Here is a 21,897-nt window from a genome sequence, read left to right as displayed (position 1 = left end):
ACTTAGCAGATAACAGATAAACCCCCATTATATGGGGCTTATCTACTAGTTATCTGCTATGTAACCTGTGCCTTTTCTCCTTTTTTCCAGCTTGAATGGCTGCCCCCATGGCTACACAGCACCTTATTTATATATAGCTTTTCTGTAGCAAAAACACCAGTTTTTTGCAGAGCAACAGCACATTATATTTTAATTACTTTAAAACACTTTAATTTTTTTGATGTTACTGTTCCTTTAACATTTTGCATGCTACAAGTGCTATATAAATAAAGCTTTACATACATACATACAAATATAGATGTAGTTTATCTCCACAGACAAGCTAAAACCATATTATATCACTTATTCATCTTTAATAAAAAAAAAAAAAATCAAGACTTTTTTTTTAAAGGGCAAGGAAAGTCTAGGGAACATACAGGCTTCTGATAAAAGCTTTACACTAATACCTTAAGCAGCACTGTGTAATCCACTTCACTGTCACTCCCTACAGCAGTTCATAAAAAAAAGAAAATTGCTGACTTCTCCTTGACAGTCAAACAATACAGTTTTGGAGGGCACACCACAATAGCTAAAACAAAATTACTATCTTTAAAAAGAAAATGGAAAAAAGGGTGCAAATAAGAATCTGTTTTCCAAACCTGCTTACAGTAGCTGAGAGGGTTTTTTAAGGGAAGAAAAGGTGCTTTTTTAAACAAAGGCCTCTGTTCTTTGCCCCTGGACAGACCGAACAAAACAAAAATGGTCTTATTGTGTAAATGTCAACTATGAACATTCTTAAATGATTGAATGTAAATATCATAAGAAATTATTGTGACTGTCCTCAATAAAATCTTTCAAAAATGCATCCAATTTTAAAAAAAATGTTGAATTTAATATTAAGAAAAAGAAACGTTTTACTCGCCACTAAATATTTAGAAATTATAATGCTGGATTAGAATAAGGGTATGGTCGCATAATTCAGAAATCCTCTGCACTAAACTGTATGCGATATATTAAAGGAAATTACAATGTTTTTTATGCTACACTGGTATAGTTTGAACATATATTGTAATATATTTTTAAAAGGACATTTTTTCTTCTTGATGAAAAATGCATGAGCCCTAGGTAACTCTGGGAGGGTCTAGGTTTTAAGCTCCCACTTTTTCCGGCAGTTTTGGTACATTAATTCCATGCAGGCAACTAGGTTTATGCACCATGTGAAAAACCTTAGTGGAGAGAGTGTGTGGGAACTATACAACATTGCAGTTTGTACACAAGCCTTCCTTCAAAAGGTGCAGGCTATAGACCATCTCCGTTAATCTTATATTGTTTCTCTCCTTTAAGCTATAGCTATTTTTGTCCAGAAGTGTGTGAAGGTCCTGCATAATATCATTCAAAGCACTTTAGATTCTGCTGCTTATGTATCCATGGCAATAAGATGATGGTAGCAATTCCTTGATTAGTGCTCCATTATGCAAAGTATTTTTGGAAATGTTAAGGAGTTCGTGTGATACCTTTTTATATTCAAAAGATATGCTTAAGATATGCTTAACCAATGTTCTGTCAAGACAACATTGGTACTGACTCAGATATTTTACTCTAAGCAAATTAGCTTGCACTGATGTACTCGTTGAACAAAGGTCAGCTATAAGTGTATATCTCTGTTTATCCCATAGCACTGCAGTGATGTTAGACTCCAATTTACTCTCCCCTGGCTCAGATTTTCAGAGAATCTGCCCCAACTCTTCTTGGCCTGCTTTAAAAATCAGAAAGTTGTGCCTGTTCCCTGTAGCATTGCTTCAACCAGAAACTGCTTGAATATGCAGCTAAAATACGCTGCTTGTGCCTGCACCTGGGTCGAAGCAATGCTACGTGGAACAGGCACAACTGCTATTTGGAAACGCCAGTCATTTTCTGCTGGAATACTTCTAAAATTAGCATTTAATTGCAGTGTATCTCTTTGTGCAGTAAGCACTTTTATACCGTTTATGCTACTCAAAGTATCACTTAATTACTGTGGTTATATTTGCAGTAAGCTTAATTTACATATTATGAAATGTATCTGAAATTATCACTTAATTATGATGATTATCTTTGCAGCAAGCTTAGGTTATGCAGTACTGTATATTAAATGTAAAATCATCAAGTAATTAGAAACAGAATAAGAACTACCTATAACTGCCTAGAACTACAGAGCTCTATTTTGGTTAGTAAATTAGTGAGGAGCATTATTTAGGGTTGCCCCCAATCCTTGGTCAAATCCCCAAATAAATCCTGAACTTGGGTATCTCTACTTTTAATTGTGCCCAATCACAGTTTAGGGGGCTATAGAGCAGAGGTATGAGGCATTAATTTAGTAATTAAATATGTAGGAAGCTTTAATTAGGGATGCACCAATTCCATCATTTTGGGGTATCAAAAAAGATTTAAATAACGAACAGAATCCCAACCTTTATTTGGGGACAAAACTGTATAATCTATGAACATAAGCATTGTGCCTGCTTTTGTCCAGTGCTTTGAAGTAAGGTGACATAAAAGGTTTGAATTGGGTTTGGCAGATTTTAAATCATCATCACAATCTCAGTCTTGCAAGAAGTGCTGAGATTTAGGCAAATCTCTAAAATAAATCCTTGATTTGATGCATCTTTAGGGCTCTGGTACACGGGGAGATTAGTCGCCCGCGGCAAAACTCCCTGTTCGCGGGCGACTAATCTCCCCGAGTTGCCTTCCCCCTGCCATCCCACCGGCGAACATGTAAGTCGCCGGCGAGATGGCAGACGCGGCGGGGCGATTTCGGGAAATCGCCGAAAAAGCCTCGCAAGTCTTTTTCGGCGATTTGCGCGAAATCGCGCCGCCGCGTCTGCCATCCCGCCGGCGACTTACATGTTCGCCGGTGGGATGGCAGGGGGAAGGCAACTCGGGGAGATTAGTCGCCCGCGAGCAGGGAGTTTTGCCGCGGGCGACTAATCTCCCCGTGTACCAGAGCCCTTAATTTCAGTTGTGCCTTTTCACAGTGAAGTTGATATTGTAATATTGGTAAACTTTACACTTTTCCTTAACCCTTTAAGTGCCAGCCGAATTCGTCATTTCAGTTCCCCCCAGTGCCAGACGTTTTGTGAACATTCTGTGCTCTCTCAATGTAGGGGCTTTTACTGGGGGCAGGGTTAAGTTTAGGTAGGCAAACTATATATTGTTTTTTTCAGGAGAACCTGAGCTTTCCAAATCTACCTGAGTTTTTGTGTATTTCCACTTCTGGAACAAGATTTAGAGCTTGAAATACAAAAAAAAAAGAAAAAATGCTATTTTTCATGATATAAGGATTTCTACCAGAAACATATTTTATTTTATGGAAAAAAATTCAACTGATTTGGAAAGCCTCATGTCTCCCGAACGTGCCAATACCTGATATGTATAGTTTTATTGAGATTTCTGACTTCTATAGATCAAAAACTCCCAGCAGTAAATTACTAAATTTTCAAAGCATTACAGCAGAATACGGTATACTTTACATTCCAAAGCCCAAAATCCTGGAACATTAGGTTTACCCCAGGAAACCATACATTTTTGAAAACTACACATTCTGACAAATCCGAAATGGGTAACTATGTCTTCAAACTCCAAAGTACCAAACAGCAATGCTTTACTGAATTTAGCATTTTCTATAAAAAATTATGAAAATTCTAAAAAATCACCTCAAATCTTCCACTTTCAAGCACCTTATCTCCCACATAACATTAGGTACCAAGAAAACACACCCTAAATATGAAAGCCAGGGGTCCACTGAACAGTTTGATGCCCATTGTGCATAGGATCACCAATGTATCTGGAATTTAGAAACCCCAAAAGGAAGTTAGTACATACAAATTGCCCAGGAGATCTCTTTTGCTACTGAAAATTCAACACGTTTACTTCATTTTCTGTGGGGTAAAAACACAAAAAAATACATTGACCCCCCAAAACCATATATTTTTGGAAAGTACACATTCGGGCGAATTCAAAATTGGTACCCATGTCTTTCTACTCCAAACTACAGAGTCGCAGTGCTTTCCCAAAATTGCTAGTTTTGGTGAAATACCTGAAAATCACATCAAATCTTCCACTTTCAAGCACCTTATCTCCCACATAACATTAGGTACCAAGAAAACACACCCTAAATATGAAAGCCAAGGGTCCGCTGAACAGTTTGATGCCCATTGTGCATAGGATCAGCACTGTATCTGGCATTTAGAGACCCCATAAGGACGTGAGTGCATAGAGATTGCCCCAGAGGTCTCTTTAGCTACTGAAAATTCAACACATTTACTGCATTTTCTGTGGGGTAAAAACACAAAAAAATACATTGACCCCCCCAAAACCATATGTTTTTGGAAAGTACACATTCGGGCGAATTCAAAATTGGTACCCATGTCTTTCTACTCCAAACTACAGAGTCGCAGTGCTTTCCCAAAATTGCTAGTTTTGGTGAAATACCTGAAAATCACATCAAATCTTCCACTTTCAAGCACCTTATCTCCCACATAACATTAGGTACCAAGAAAACACACCCTAAATATGAAAGCCAAGGGTCCGCTGAACAGTTTGATGCCCATTGTGCATAGGATCAGCACTGTATCTGGCATTTAGAGACCCCATAAGGACGTCAGTGCATAGAGATTGCCCCAGAGGTCTCTTTAGCTACTGAAAATTCAACACGTTTACTGCATTTTCGGTGGGGTAAAAACACAAAAAAATACATTGACCCCGAAAACCATATATTTTTGGAAAGTACACATTCGGGCGAATTCAAAATTGGTACCCATGTCTTTCTACTCCAAACTAGAGAGTCACAGTGCTTTCCCAAAATTGCTAGTTTTGGTGAAATACCTGAAAATCACATCAAATCTTCCACTTTCAAGCACCTTATCTCCCACATAACATTAGGTACCAAGAAAACACACCCTAAATATGAAAGCCAAGGGTCCGCTGAACAGTTTGATGCCCATTGTGCATAGGATCACTGATGTATCTGGAATTTAGAGACCCCAAAAGGAAGTTAGTGCATACAAAGTGTATATACTGCAATATAAGCTACCAGCATGTGCATTATGCGGCATAAGACCCCCTAACAGTAAGGAGACCCTAGAAAACTATACATTTTCCAAAAGTACACAATCTGACAAAACAAAAATGGGTAAATACATCTTTCTACTGCAAACTACCAAACTACAAAGCTATGCTAAACAGAACGTTTTTTTTGACATTTCTGAAAATCCTCACAAAGCTTGCATTTTACCCCATTATGTACCCCCACATTTTGTACCGTATCAACATAAAACATTCTAAATATGAACACCAGGGGTCTACTGAACAGTTTGATGACCTATATGCATAGATATACCAAACTATGTGGGGTACAGGGGCACCCAAGTAAAAATAGTGCATATGAATTTTCACATAAGACGCTCCAGCTCATGCAGTTTTTGCACCCAGTATGTGTATTATGTGCCATACGACCCCCTAACAGTTAGGAGACCATAGAAAACCATACATTTTCCGAAAGTACACATTCTGACAAAACAAAAATGGGTAAATACAACTTTCTACTGCAAACTACCAAACTACAAAGCTATGCTAAACAGAACGGTTTTTATGACATTTCTGAAAATCGTCACAAAGCTTGCATTTTACCCCATTATGTACCCCCACATTTTGTAATGTATCAACATAAAACTTTCTAAATATGAACGCCAGGGGCCTACTGAACAGTTTGATGCCCTATATGCTAGTGCTGGGCGGTATGACCAAAAATTTATATCACGGTATTTTTCAAAATTATATCGGTATCACGGTATTTGACGGTATTTTTTTTTCCCCATGCATGATTAGGTGACCACCCCAAACACCCGCCACCCGCACCCCCCCCGCCACCCCAAACACCCCCCCATCCGCACGCACCCCCCCCACCCCCCCATCCGCACGCACCCCCCCACCCGCACACACACCCCACCCCAAACACCCCCCCATCCGCACACACCCCCCCACCCCAAACACCCCCCCATCCGCACACACCCCCCCCCACCCCACACACCCCCCCATCCGCACACACCCCCCCCACCCCACCCCAAACACCCCTCCATCCCCTTCACATAAATATAACCCCCCACCCCACCCCACCCCATCCCACCCCCCCCAAACACAACCCCATCCCCTTCACATAAGTATAACCCACCCACCCCCACCCCAAACACCCCCCCATCCCCTTCACATAAATATAACCACCCACCCCACCCCCCCCAAACACAACCCCCATCCCCTTCACATAAGTATAAACCACCCACCCCCACCCCAAACACCCCTCCATCCCCTTCACATAAATATAACCCCCCACCCCACCCCCCCCAAACACAACCCCATCCCCTTCACATAAAATATAATTACTGGCCAGGCACCCCCCGACAGCTCACATTGGTATCCGACTCTGAATGCATCCTAGCGATGGCGCTTTTGTAGAGTGTGCGCGCTGACGTCACGTGCGCGCTGACGTCACGTGCGCGCTGACGTCACGTGCGCGCTGACGTCACGTGCGCGCTGACGTCACGTGCGCACCCGGAAGTATTCAGCACACCGGTATGGGGGTATGTAGAAAATTCATATCGGTTTAAAAAAAAAAAACGGTGATCGGTTTTTACCGGTATACCGCCCAGCACTACTATATGCATATATTGGCCAAACTGCGTGCCGTACAGGGGCACCCAAATAAAAATAGTGCATATGAATTTTCACATAAGACGCTCCAGCTCATGCAATTTTTGCACCCGGTATGTGTATTATGTGGCATAAGACCCCCTAACAGTACCGAGACCATAGAAAACCATATATTTTCCGAAAGTACACATTCTGACAAAACAAAAATGGGCAAATACAACTTTCTACTGCAAACTACCAAACTACAAAGCTATGCTAAACAGAACGGTGTTTTATGGCATTTCTGAAAATTGTCACAAAGCTTGCATGTTACCTCATTATGTACCCCCACATTTTGTAACGTATCAACATAAAACTTTCTAAATATGAACTCCAGGGGCCTACTGAACAGTTTGATGCCCTATATGCATATATTGGCCAAACTGCATGCCGTACAGGGGCACCCAAATAAAAATAGTGCATATGAATTTTCACATTAGACGCTCCAGCTCATGAAATTTTTGCACCCGGTATGTGTATTATGTGGCATAAGACCCCCTAACAGTACCGAGACCATAGAAAAGCATACATTTTCCGAAAGTATACATTCTGACAAAACAAAAATGGGCAAATACAACTTTCTACTGCAAACTACCAAACTACAAAGCTATGCTAAACAGAACGGTTTTTATGACATTTCTGAAAATCGTCACAAAGCTTGCATTTTACCCCATTATGTACCCCCACATTTTGTAATGTATCAACATAAAACTTTCTAAATATGAACGCCAGGGGCCTACTGAACAGTTTGATGCCCTATATGCATATATTGGCCAAACTGCGTGCCGTACAGGGGCACCCAAATAGAAATAGTGCATATGAATTTTCACATAAGACGCTCCAGCTCATGCAATTTTTGCACCCGGTATGTGTATTATGTGGCATAAGACCCCCTAACAGTATGAAGACCCTAGAAAACCATATATTTTCCGAAAGTACACATTCTGACAAAACAAAAATGGGCAAATACAACTTTCTACTGCAAACTACCAAACTACAAAGCTATGCTAAACAGAACGGTTTATGTGACATTTCTGAAAATTGTCACAAAGCTTGAATGTTGCCCCATTATATACCCCCACATTTAGTAACGTACCAACATAAAACACTTTAAGTATGAACGCCAGGGGTCTACTGAACAGTTTGATGCCCAATATGCATAGATTTACCAAACTAAGTGGGGTACACAGGATGCCAAATTGAAATACAGCAGACAAAATATCCATGTGCAAAGACAAGTAATAAAGAACAATATGAAAAGCAACAAAATTGATAAAAATAAAGAAAAAATCACTAAAATCATTTTTTTTTTTTTGCCTAATAATATCTGCGGTCAGAATAACAGTTTGAGTATTCTGGCTTGGGCAAATAGGTTTTACAGACAAAGGTCAAGCGAACAACAACTATGCATAACTGAAAATGCAATAACATGGCTAAACATGCAATAAAATACCCCAAAATGCACCGAAATCACAGAAAATGTAGTAGAAACACCAAAATAATACACAAAAGGTATTGCGCAGTGCGGTTAGCGAATACACTATCCGCAATGGCAATAAAACATTTTTTTCAGGCAAGAATAAAAACGATGCGATAGAAAAAAAAAAATTTTTACAAAAATACATAAGTGTGTAAGTGAGTGTGTACACATGGTAAAATGTGTTTTGTGTGCATGTGTGCATGTGTGCAAGTAAGTGTGACTATGAATGTGTGTGTGCAAGTAAGTTTGAGTGTGAATGTGTGAAAACCACCCCAAAAATGCATGTTTGTGTGTGTAAGTGTGAGTATAAGTGTGTATTAGTGTAATAAGTGTGTGATTGTGTGTTTTTGTGTGTGTATGTGGCACTTACCTGGCAGAAGAATCTGGAAAGACACAGCAGAGGCAGCTGCACACAACGATCTGTGTGTAGGCGTGACAGGAAGCAGGGGGGCCAGAGGGGGAAGCTGCAGAAGGCAGAGGCACTGGAAGGGAAAACATCGTGGACTCCAGGTATTTCCCATGGGGCCCCTGGGCGATCGCACCCCAGGGGCCACTCGTTCCCCACCTCTGACTATTGTCTGGAGGCTGGGGAACGAGCGGGGAGCGAAGAAGCGGCTTGAAAAGCCGCTTCTCCGCTCCCAAACCCGGAAGTGCCCCAGGACGTAGAATCTACGTTCTGTGGCACTTTGGTCCTTTAGTACCCAGGACGTAGATTCTACTAAAAAGGTTAATCTCTTTCCAGTGATTTATCTGTACTTTCATTGTTTTATCTTTTTTTGAATGAAAAAGTATACTATTATCTTATAAAAACAAAAACAGTGGTGTTATTGTAGCCTTCTAATCAGTGCTTGTGAATGTCACTTCATTATTTTGGGAACATACTGGGTAATGGTGGCATGGATTTGCGGCAAATTACCCCGTTCCGCCATTGACAGATTTTTTGCGAAACGGGTGCAAAAAGTCAGCGCAGAAAAGTTGCGGTTGCGTGCAAAAAAGTTGTGTGCGTCAAAGTAGTTTGCGTCAATAAAGTTGCATGATAGGCGGATGTCGCAAATTTTTCACCAAAGTGAAATGGGACTGATTCACTCATCACTAATACTGGGCCATAAGAGGGGCTGACTCAAGTGTGGCCATGTATGCAGCCAAAGTCTCCCCATATTTGAACATCTTTAGCCCCATGATCAAATTAACTTCAAATGTCTTTCAAATGACTAGAGTGCATGTAAAGTCTCTTGTGTGCACAGACACATAACATAAACACAAAAACAAATGCAAATATGTACTGAATTGTTTACTTTTTATCTAAAGATGTGACACATTTCTAAAAGTAAGATATTAACAGGTTTTCTGTTTTTTTTTAAATTGCAGGAATGGTGTATAATATTACTCCATACATGGAGTATCATCCTGGAGGAGAAGAGGAGTTAATGAAAGCAGCAGGCAGAGACGGCACTGATCTTTTTGATCAGGTAAGATCTTCCCACACATCAAAAGGGAGGTTAGTTGGAGTCTGATAAAACTGTCAAGAGTGTCTTTTTGAATGTAGTAGCTTAGATTGTAAGCTTCACGGTGATTTGTGTGTGATGTAGGTGATAAATAATATGTGAGAAGAGATGCTGAATATTCTTTAAAGGACAACAAAATCTCATATTATTTATGGATATTATAAATAAGGCACTGGCAATTAGTAATACAATCCTCAAACCTTTTGATACAAGACAAGCCTGCTGTTCCAAAATTACTGCAACTCCATGCACATTTTGCTGCAAATTGGATGCAATTACCCGGAGGTCCATCTGGAATCATTTGCAGTGTTCCGAATACAAGTAATGTTATTGCCTGACTCTTCAGATGTAAGTGTGTTGCGCTTCTTGACTCTGGGTGTGAAGGGAACCCTAGAGGAGGTAGCTCCAGGGTCGCCCTGCATCAGAAGATTAGCAGTGCATGATTCGTAAGGAAAGGCAGAAAAGAATGAGCTTCAATGTATTTTATTAGTGTTAAAGCAGTGTGGGCAGCATCTTAGTTTACTATGCATGATCTTATGCTTGCAGAAACTGCCAGCACAGCATTGCTAAAGTTATTTTAGGCAGCTACTGCTTTAGGTATTCAATTCTTATCTCCCTGTTGTATACAACAGAGCTTTTTCTCCTATTGTCCTACTGCTTGCTGTTCTTTAATCTGTTACTAGGTGAGCAGTGCAATTGTTTGCTAGCTTACTTTAACCTGTAGTGATGCTACTCCAGCCTCCAGGTAAGATGGATTTTACAAGGGTAAAGATATATAATATAAAAATATAAACAATATACAGTTCAGTATAGAGATTAGATTTAACAGGGTCAGCTGCAGTCAAGTCTGGCAGTTTTGTATTGGCTGAATCTAATTATCAGTTAAATTGGGTTAATTGGTTGTAACGTGTAACTAAGCAGCAATTATTGCTACTAAGGTTGGTGCAACCAGCTATTAAGCGGAACTTTTCACATGTGTTTATGGGTTTTGGATTTGTTTAAGTGCAGTTATAATTTAAAAACTGTTGTGTGTTTGCATGGGTTCCCTTTGTTTACATTTATTTTTTTTTATGATCAGAAACCATTCATTATGACAAATGTGTAGTAATGGGCAGACAGGCAAGGAGCGAATACCTTTTTACATAAGTGTATAAAAGACAAAGATTTAAAGGACACGTAAAGCCTACATTTTACTACATTGTATATATGTTGGGAACATCAGCCCCACCCAAATGGCATCATGTGAACTGCATATACCACCTCTGTTTGCTAGCACCATCACATTTTCCTATAACAGTGGCCATATTCCCTCTGACACATTATAATTTACATTTAAATCTGCAAAGAGCATACGTGCACAAAGACCCTTAGTGTCATTTTATCAAGAATGCAGGCTCACACAGGCAGAACTTACTTTTAATCCAAACACAATAACAAAGGGATGATCACAAGTTGTTGTGTGTATAAATGATTCTTACCCACAATAGTGGTGGGTCCGGGTGCTCATGCCCCAGACCTTTCAGCATAGGGAGCCATCATGGGAAAATCAAAATTGAAGCAGGCAGGCACTCCGGATTTTTTCAAAAGTAGAAAGAAGCAGCCAAAAAATATTAATTTACATTAAAAAAGTGTAAATTTTATTTAATCCATATGTAAAAGCAAGAAGCCTTACGCGTTTCGTACCAAAGGGTACTTAATCATAGGCCTATCATTGAGCCTATGATTAAGTACCCTTTGGTACGAAACGCGTAAGGCTTCTTGCTTTTACATATGGATTAAATAAAATTTACACTTTTTTAATGTAAATTAATATTTTTTGGCTGCTTCTTTCTACTTTTGAAAAAATCCGGAGTGCCTGCCTGCTTCAATTTTGATTTTCCCAGAACTTACTTTTGCTTGGATTAAGCACTGTAATGATTAAGCTGAGCTCAGGAGAGGAGGTTAGGAGGAAAAATAGGAGCAGGCAGCTAGAGCTGAGTTTCTATGGGAACTAGCAATGCCATGTCTTCATTGACTGCTAGACTGCAGGGTGTGTTTAGCAATCTGAACTAGGAAGAACTGAGCATGTCCAGGAGCCAGCAGCCAAAGAAAATTCCTGAAGGAGGGTGCTGAGTGGTTTAGAGGAGGAGAAGGAAATCTGAGTGATGAAGGGGATGTTGCAGCCTTACAATTAACCTTTGACCAACCAGAGATTTCAAAGAGGTTGTTCACTGATTGCATTTTTTGTGTGGGGTTTACATGTCATTTAGTAACCACATTGCTTCTGAAATACCAAATTGCACCAATTTGCAACAATTGCAAATTGTCTCACAATGTCTACATCATACTAAAAGTTCATTTAAAGGAGAGCAACCCCTGTAACATACACTGAAAGTTGTGATTTCTAATTGGGAACAGGTGTTTTGGTTGATATATACAAAAAAAAAAATAAGGTTTACATTTTTGTAACTGACCTGAAGATGCTAAATATGTATTTGAAAGCCCATTTTCCTAGAATTTAACAGTAAAACTGAATAAATAACCACTAATCTTTTGGTAAGTGTAGCATAACTATCATGTAAAACTAAAATATCCCTATAAGTTAGGTATCTTTTAGAAATTGCAATCATCGAGGTTTTTACATGTGCAGTAGTTGTTGCTGTAGGGATCTGCCACAGCACATAAGGAAACTTCTAGCCCCAGCTTAAATATTTGTGCCTTGTGCATAAAAACTGACTGTGCCAACCACAAATATGCAGCATCTGGATGTCTATACAGGTATTACCCCCCCGCCCACAATAATGCTCGGGACCTGGGATTTTCTAGATAATTAATCTTTCTGTAATTTGGATCCCAATATCTCATGTCTACCCAGTAGAACTGATTTGCCTCCAATATTGATTAAATATATCTTAGTTGGGATCAAGTACAAGGGTCTGTTTTATTACTACAGAGAAAAAGGAAATCATTTGTAAAATTTTGAATTATTTGATTAGAGTCTACAGGAGATGGCTTTTCTGTAATTTGGAGCTTTCTGGATAACTGGTTTCTGCATAACCAATCCTATACCTAAATACCACATTTTTTGTGAGCCCTTCACTTAATTGCTTCACTGAAGACACCCTAGCCCAGGGGTGGGCAAACTTTTTGGCTCACGGGCCACATTTACTCACCCCCGGGCCGGACCGGGCCAGGGCGGGCAGGGCCAGGCCAGCGTTACGCCCCCTTCGTCCGGCACGCCAATGACACCAAGTCTCGCCTGATGAGACTTGGCGTTGTCGGCGGGCCGGATTAAAAAGGCCAAGGGGCCGGATGTGGCCCGCGGGCCGTAGTTTGCCCACCCCTGCCCTAGCCTATGCCACACCACATAGTAACAGGTAAAAATATGCTTGACTGCTAGCTAGAAAGAAGCAGTTAATGCATTGTGGGAAATGAGTTTTCTTTACTGGAGGACAGATGATTTCTACATTGTTTTAATATAATCAGAAGTGAGACAGATAATGGTGAGGGAGGGACAGATACATTTGTTATTAATATATTAAATGGGGACCTGTCACCCTAAGAAATAATTCCAAATCCTTTTCTATCACGTTAGTTGAGCAAAATAAACTTTACTTACACTGTATAAATTATTTCTTTTTTTTTTTCCCTTCAGTCTTGGAGTTTACAGTCACAGTCATTAGGCCGGTGCCATTTTGGGCAAACTGTTATTAAGGCAAGCTTTGTATCACCCCAAAATGTTATGCATTTGCCATATAGGTGATATCTAGGAAGTGCTAAATAGGAAGTTAAAGAAATTGTAAATAAAAATCTGAGCTGTCAATCATATATTGCCTGCCCCGCAATATATGGCAATATATGATTGACAGCTAAGATTTTTAAATACATTTATAACAGGTGTGGATGATTTAATTAAAAAAAGAATTTGGGTTCCATGTTTAATTTTGAAAGGACTTTTATGTGTAGGTGATGGGTCCCCTTTAAAGATATAATAATATAATCACTCCTTTAAGGCAAAATAAATTTGGTAACATATTTGGTTATTTGTGCATGAATTCAACTGTAACATTTCTTAATACAGGTTCATCGTTGGGTCAACTATGAATCCATGTTGAAAGAATGTCTAATCGGAAGAATGGCCATAAAACATGTTTCTATATCCAAAGGTAATATTATTATTAGAAGTTATTAAAGTGCTTCTTTTAGCCTTGTCCTAACAGCCCCCATTTTAGGGTTTGCCACTAAAATGTTTGCCCCAGTGGGCCCCGCACCCCCCATTCTGACCCAGCATGCATCTAGAAAGGCTGGGAGATTAGGGGGATGCTATATGTAGCAGATTTTTTAGTAGCTGTACTCCCCAGGGTAGGCTAGCAACATGCTTATAATGCTCTTATGGAAACTTGAAAAACATAAGTGCGAGTAAGAATAGCAATGAGCAATCTTATTCTTATTTTGAAGAAAAAATACTAATTAAAAAAATGAAATTAGTTGCAAGCTGTATTAGTGCATTATTGCAATTGAACAGAATTGTTGTTCCACCTAAAATTATATTTTACAATTGCTGATATTAATTATTACTATTCATTTCTGTTGTTATTTAAATATTTATCCACACTTGCTATGCATTCAAAGCTTCTGATTTTCTAGCTTTTCTTTTCCAGTGGATATTTCACTGTTTCTATTATTAAACATATGCAACATTGCTGCCTGTTTTCTGGTGGCAATTGGTAGAGCTCAGAAGCTTATTTCAGTGTTAATTGGGTTATGGACAACACTAGCAATACATAATAACTAGCATTAAGGATCAACACAGAAACAGATGGAACTTGCAGCTCTTGTTCCATTATACAAATAAGCTTTTTAAATTCTTCTCATCTATCCTTAGTTCGCCATTCACCTCTAGCAGCCCACTTTAATTTATGCTATCAACACTGAACAACATATATTACTTTGAAACCTGAGTTCTAAGCTTGTGTAGTATAGCATACTTCTTAACTAGGGGGGAGATTTACCAAGACCCGAACTCTCCGAGCGTATTCTCGCCGATTTGCTCGCGCGAAGAAGCGGCCGCACGAAAAATTCGGGAAGGCTCTGCCACTGTTTACAGTGGTTAGGTACGAAAATTACATGATATTATCGTGACTAATAAGATTTTTTTCGTAAGCATTTTCGTGATATTTGCGATCTTCAGAAATTTTCGTTTCCAATCCGAATTTTTCCCATTCAGGATTCGAACTCGTGTTTTGATAAATATGCCCCTAAGTGTTATTCTACACTCCTAAGGTGGGCACACTGGAAAAATTAGAAATCTAGTCACATTTTATTAGTATAACCCATTTATCTTTGTAGACACATTTCCATGTGGGGCATTAGCCTTAAAGGACAATGCAACCCTGTGCAATAGGGGTTGCAATAGAGCCTCCTTCACTTACTTTCCATTGAACAAATAATAGTGACCCCCTGTTTTTTTCTTCTACATCACCAATTGTGGATGGGATGTTTGTGCGCATGAGCCAATAACCCTTCCCTCTGACCCTGGAATGAAGTGCTCTAGTGGTCTTTAATTTAAGACAGCCAAAGAAACCCATTACCAATCAGTGCTGGACTAACCTATTTTAATAGCTTGCTGATCGGTAATTTCTTTATACAGAACACTGTTTGGTATTGTCTGAAGTGTTCTTGAAGGCAGGTATTTGGGGGGTCACTAGTGACATTGACACGTAAATACTTGCTCTACTTGCTGTGTTATGCACATGGTCCAGTTACCTGACAGATTCCATGCACAGAATTGCAGTCTTGGTCTTTAAGATAAACTGTGATGGGGCTAGTTAGCACTATTTTGGCAAGGATTGTAGTACCACATGAAAACAGACATGATTTCAGATGAATCAAGAGCACTTCAGAAGGTAAAGTAGTTTGTTTGTACATCTAAAAGTTAGCTGTGCCTTTTGTTTTCTAGAATATTTTCATTTTATCTGTCTATATTCTTAGGCACTGAAGTGTAAAGTTTTAGTGGTATGCACATTATTATAACAACTTTTGATTTATACATAGCAAGTTGGAGCAGGTTGCATTTATTTGTTTTTATTATGTAATTTATTATGTGTAATTTTTATGTAATTAATCCTTTATTGTGAGAGCTTTTTCCTTTTTATTTTTTAGTGCATCTGCAGGTATCCTGCATCTCTCTGTTTTTCATTTGTGCTGCTATTATTATTTCTTAGTAAAGGTTGATATTTTGCCCACATGCTGCTTGTGTTGGACGTGACTAATTCAATCCTGCCAACAGATTGTAGCCCATAGGATCATATGAACAAATATTTTACATATGTGATGTTACAGACAATAAAATCTCCAGTATCAAATGGCATCCACAACATTTCATTTTATAGTAACTGAACATTTCCATCATCACTTGATGTAATTTGTAGTACTAGATTCTCTTTTGCCATTTTGTAGCACTATGAATTTTGCTACTTTGAAATGCATTTGCAAATAAAGTTCAGATAGTGTGCACATTGAAAATTCAGCACAATTTTTAGAGGGTGTTATATAAAAATATATATTTCTTGAAAAAGGTCCTTGTGACAGGATTGAAACTTTGACAACAAAGAATTAAATTGCTCCATTTTTTCATATTGATTTATCTATCTATCTATCTATCTATCTATCTATCTATCTATCTATCTATCTAAATACTAATGTATTGTGCCACAAAGTTCAATAGGTTATGTAATAAACTTGGCTATACCAGAAAGAGCATAGACCAACAACTGGAAAGACATAAGCTGCTCTTCTGCACTGTGCCAAACAGACTGATGTGTAATTGTCCCAACAGTATAATAGCATATACTTAGCAGTATAGTAGTATGAAACCAAAAGTTTTCAACACCTCTCAAACAACCCTAATAATGGATCAGTCATATTATACTTAGCCACCACATGGAGTATAGCATTATCTACTTTTAGGACCTGAGACCCTGCTTGTGTCACTTTGGATCACTGCCCTTTGGTGGAGATTTGGGTTTTCTATTCCCTTCTCTAAACCCTAGCTTTATATTGTGTACTTGTTATCTTAGGTTAACACAAACCCTGACTATAGTTTCTACCCTTTTATCCACTAAAGCAGAAACAAAATAAATAACAACAAGGGCTACCTTGCGTAGGTGATTAAAGGGAAACGAAAGGCAAAATCACTTGGGGGTGCCAAAATGTTAGGCACCCCCAAGTGACTTTAACCGCTTACCTCGTACCCCGGGCTGGTGCCCCTGTTAGGAGAAAACAGCACCAGCCCCGGGGCACCTGGAGCGGATCGCTTCCTTCTTCCGGCTTCCGTTGCTGGAATGCCAGCGGTGGGCGCATGCACAGTAGAGTGAAAAGCCGACTTTAATGTTTAAGTTCGGCTTTTCACTCTACTGCGCATGCGCTCGCAGCGAATCATGAAGAAGGAAGCGCCGGCAGCTACCCCGGGCTGGTGCTGTTCCCTCCTCACAGGGGCACCAGCCCGGGGTAAAAGGTAGGTGGTCAAAGTCACTTGGGGGTGCCTAACATTTTGGCACCCCCAAGTGACTTTGACTTTCTTTTTCCTTTAAGGCACCTTTCATTTTTCAAGCCTTTAAAGGTCAAAATCCAAACAAAATTATTGTCATCAGAGGGAACTGAAAAAAGTAATGTACAACAACACCAGCTGCCTTTAATAGAAAGGCAGCTGGCTGTGCACAGATGATGGTTATATAATGGTTTTATAGTGGAAACCAAAAATGTATTTAATTTGAAGGAAAATCTCTAAATTTCTAAATCTAGCTGCTTCAAGCCAGAGGTGATTTTTTTTTATCTCACATCTAGTTGTAACTGGATGTGCAATATGATGATGCATGTAAAAGAGCTCCACAACACCTGTAACAACAATCACTTCTCCCTAAAAATAATTTTGTTTTTATACAAATTTAGACTTAAAAGAATGTTGTGAATGTTTATTAAAATAAATATCTTTAACCATTATTATTGATGCTTTTCAGAGGTAACTTCTGTGGAAAATAAAATGAATAAACATTTAAATGGTAAGTGCAAAAGTGCTGATTTTGACATGTATTGCTATCTAAAACAATATGGCCAAAATAATATGGACAGCAGTTTACTGTTAGCTGCTGTAACAGTCTCTCCTTTGGAAAGGCTTTTAGCTACTAATGGTGTAAAATGCTTCCTATCATTTAGAACAGCATTAGTGAGGTTTGACACTAATTTCAGTTCCACAACTATTCATTTAGGTTGTGGTCACCCAAGACCCCTAGCCCGAACTATGAAAAAGAGCCTCAGACTATTATTCATCCTTCATTCTCCTAACATCCTTCAAATGCAGGCTTGGTTTTCATTCTCTTTGCACAAGTTATTGGAACAGTGGAAAGGTCCATTGGGCTGAATAGTAGAAGAGCATTCCCGATCGGCCGTATCGATTCCAAGAGCTAGGATAAGGATCAGGACCACTGATAGCAAGCATTTGAAGGCATGCATATCATTTAAGACCTTAGCTGGAGACTTTTTTAAGTACAGTGACCTGTGCATAACTGAAAACTGAAAGGCATTAAGATGATGGTTGGCGTGCAGGAAGCTCTGCATACAGTTGGAAACAATACATTTTAGGATTTTGGAGAGGAAGGGCAAGAGTGAAACTGCCCTGCATTTACTGAGGGAAGTTCTATTGGTGTAACTATGGAGCCATAAGCCTGGGGTGTAAAATTTTCCTCCAACTTCCTCCTCATCTTTGGACATGGCCCATACGTGCTCGCTTACCTTTCAGCCTTTATGTTGTGTGAGTGTCGCCCATTGTGCCCTATGAGGGATTTGGGCATGGGTGCAAATACAAAATCAGTAGTTATGCCAGTGATCATGCATATAAGTGCTGTGCTTTTACACTTTGCTTAGTATTTTCATCACTAGAGGGAGGTCGGAAACCCTGATAGAGGGTATGCTTAAACAGAGATGCTTCACAAAATAGCTAAGTTGGCATTGTCTTGAAAGTCCAGTGATGACATAAAACTCTGAGGTTTGCCATATATAGTATATAAGATGCAAAACCAGAGCCCAGCTTATAGTAAAGAAACATGGTTTAGTATTTTGTTCATTTTCCCCTACAGTTTCGAATGTGAACAGCTACAGTGGAGGAAATAATTATTTGACCCCTCACTGATTTTGTAAGTTTGTCCAATGACAAAGAAATGAAAAGTCTCAGAACAGTATCATTTCAATGGTAGGTTTATTTTAACAGTGGCAGATAGCACATCAAAAGGAAAATCGAAAAAATTACTTTAAATAAAAGATAGCAACTGATTTGCATTTCATTGAGTGAAATAAGTTTTTGAACCCTCTAACAAAAAAAGACTTAATACTTAGTGGAAAAACCCTTGTTTGCAAGCACAGAGGTCAAACGTTTCTTCTAATTGATGACCAAGTTTGCGCACATTTTAGGAGGAATTTTGGTCCACTCCTCTTTGCAGATCATCTCTAAATCCCTAAGGTTTCGAGGCTGTCTATGTGCAACTCTGAGCTTGAGCTCCCTCCATAGGTTTTCTATTGGATTAAGGTCCGGAGACTGACTAGGCCACTCCATGACCTTAATGTGCTTCTTCTTGAGCCACTCCTTTGTTGCCTTTGCTGTATGTTTTGGGTCATTGTCGTGCTGGAACACCCATCCACGACCCATTTTCAGTTTCCTGGCAGAGGGAAGGAGGTTGTCGTTCAGGATTTCACGATACATGGCTCTGTCCATTTTCCCGTTAATGCGAATAAGTTGTCCTGTGCCCTTAGCAGAAAAACACCCCCAAAGCAAAATGTTTCCACCCCCATGCTTGACGGTGGGGACGGTGTTTTGGGGGTCATAGGCAGCATTTTTCCTCCTCCAAACACAGCGAGTTGAGTTAATGCCAAAGAGCTCTATTTTGGTCTCATCAGACCACAGCACCTTCTCCCAGTCACTCACAGAATCATTCAGGTGTTCATTGGCAAACTTCAGAGGGGCCTGCACATGTGCCTTCTTGAGCAGGGGGACTTTGCGAGCCCTGCAGGATTTTAATCCATTGCGGTGTAATGTGTTTCCAATGGTTTTCTTGGTGACTGTGGTCCCTGCTAATTTGAGGTCATTAACTAACTCCTCCCGTGTAGTTCTAGGATGCTTTTTCACCTTTCTCAGAATCATTGACACCCCACGAGGTGAGATCTTGCGTGGAGCCCCAGAGCGAGGTCGATTGATGGTCATTTTGTGCTCCTTCCATTTTCGAACAATTGCACCAACAGTTGTCACCTTCTCTCCCAGCTTCTTGCTAATGGTTTTGTAGCCCATTCCAGCCTTGTGCAGGTCTACAATTTTGTCTCTGACATCCTTGGACAGCTCTTTGGTCTTTCCCATGTTGGAGAGTTTGGAGTCTGCTTGATTGATTGATTCTGTGGACAGGTGTCTTTTATACAGGTGACTAGTTAAGACAGGTGTCCTTAATGAGGTTGACTAATTGAGTAGAAGTGTCTAACCACTCTGTGGGAGCCAGAACTCTTAATGGTTGGTAGGGGTTCAAAAACTTATTTCACTCAATGAAATGCAAATCAGTTGCTATCTTTTATTTAAAATTATTTTTTCGATTTTCCTTTTGATGTGCTATCTGCCACTGTTAAAATAAACCTACCATTGAAATGATACTGTTCTGAGACTTTTCATTTCTTTGTCATTGGACAAACTTACAAAATCAGTGAGGGGTCAAATAATTATTTCCTCCACTGTATATGGATACAAGTTTCCATATTACCCTAGCAACCTTGCAGTAATTGTAAAGGGAAGGGAATTGTGGACATTGAAAAGGAGAAGGCCTAAATAGAAAGATAGGTAATAAAAAGTAACAATAACAATAAAATGTAGCCTCACAGAGCAATAGTTTTTTGAGTTCAGATTCAGTGGCCCCATTTGAAAGCTAAAATGAGACAGAAAACATATAGTTTAAAAACTGTAAAAAATGAATACCAGTTTAAAAGTTATTAAGAATATGATATTAAAGTTAAGTTGAATGTAAACTTCTTCTTTAAAGCATTCCTTGTACAGAAAGTACCTATTTGTTAGTTCTGAGACATTCTGTAAGTAAAGTTTGTAAGACACCTTGATCATTTTCTTATACACCAAATTCAAAATACAGACAGTGACACATTTTTCTTGACTTTGTCAGGGTCTGTTGCTTCTAGCAAAATGTCACGAACCAGTAGCAAAGAATCTCATCCTTGGTGAGTTAAATATGAAATGCTTTATGTTACACGTGAGAATCATATCATGTAATGATGTCATTAAAGGCACACAATTTTATCAGTACAATTTTAAGTATAGTAACCCATAAAAACTAACTAGATGCTTTTAAACACATGACCAGTATATTCTATTTGCTGATGTGGTTAGCTACAGGTGTTTAGACGTCATGGGGCGGGGAAGACATGGGACAGTGAAATCACTGGGCATGGTTATGACTCAACGATTGGCCGATCACCGTGTCAATCTCAGAGTCCTGCCCAGTTTTCCTAATTTGGAAATCCGGGCAGGAGGTTTTGACTAGGAGAGCCCTTCTGAAAATCGGACAGGCGGCAACCCTAGCTACTGCCCAGGTGTAACTTTGCCCAGTGTTTATAAATGAGCCCCACTTGTCTTCTAAGGGAGACTGTAATCAAGGTACAGGATGTGTTTACTTCATAGCACTAAAATGTTATAGATTTATGTACACATATTCCACAGTTGTTTTAACATATCTGGTCGTTTGGCCCATATGGAATATTGTACATGGTATACTCAATCTGTCAAGTGGGTTAAGAGATCTGAACATAAATTTGACTTCAAAAATAAAACCAGGGTCTATAGTGTTGTGTACATGTCAAATTCCATAACCATCCACCAGGATTCTGTCTGTCTGCATATATAATCCCATATATTTTGTTGGTTGTTTCAATATTTTTTATTTGATAAATGTAATTCTCAATCTGGCAAAGTAACGGTTAAATACAGTCGTATATATTTAGTATTTTATAGCAGTATGTATACCATATGGATAATTAGTATTTACATAACCTTGAGCAGTAAATATGTTACTGATATGTCTAGAAATATTGCTAAAAAAAAGTTTTTTCAGAAATAATCTGTGATATTCTTAGATTTGCCTTATGCCTTTCACAGAGTTCAGAAATTGTGATTTGTCTTCTATTTATGTTTAA

The 21,897-nt window shown here is 39.2% G+C and overlaps 1 protein-coding gene across 3 annotated transcripts in view; it reads left to right on the top strand.

Annotated features, from left to right (window-relative positions):
- cyb5r4 (cytochrome b5 reductase 4) overlaps positions 1-21,897 on the top strand; it is a 67,522-nt gene that overhangs the window by 14,517 nt on the left and 31,108 nt on the right. For all 3 annotated transcript variants that reach the window (XM_031901715.1, NM_001016756.2, XM_031901716.1), the window contains 4 exon segments: positions 9,551-9,651; positions 13,748-13,832; positions 17,685-17,726; positions 20,871-20,925. In XM_031901715.1, coding sequence (XP_031757575.1) covers positions 9,551-9,651; positions 13,748-13,832; positions 17,685-17,726; positions 20,871-20,925 — 283 coding nt within the window.

Source organism: Xenopus tropicalis, chromosome 5 (assembly GCF_000004195.4).
Source record: "Xenopus tropicalis strain Nigerian chromosome 5, UCB_Xtro_10.0, whole genome shotgun sequence".
NCBI lineage: Eukaryota > Metazoa > Chordata > Amphibia > Anura > Pipidae > Xenopus > Xenopus tropicalis.
This window is presented reverse-complemented; position numbering and strand designations above follow the sequence as displayed.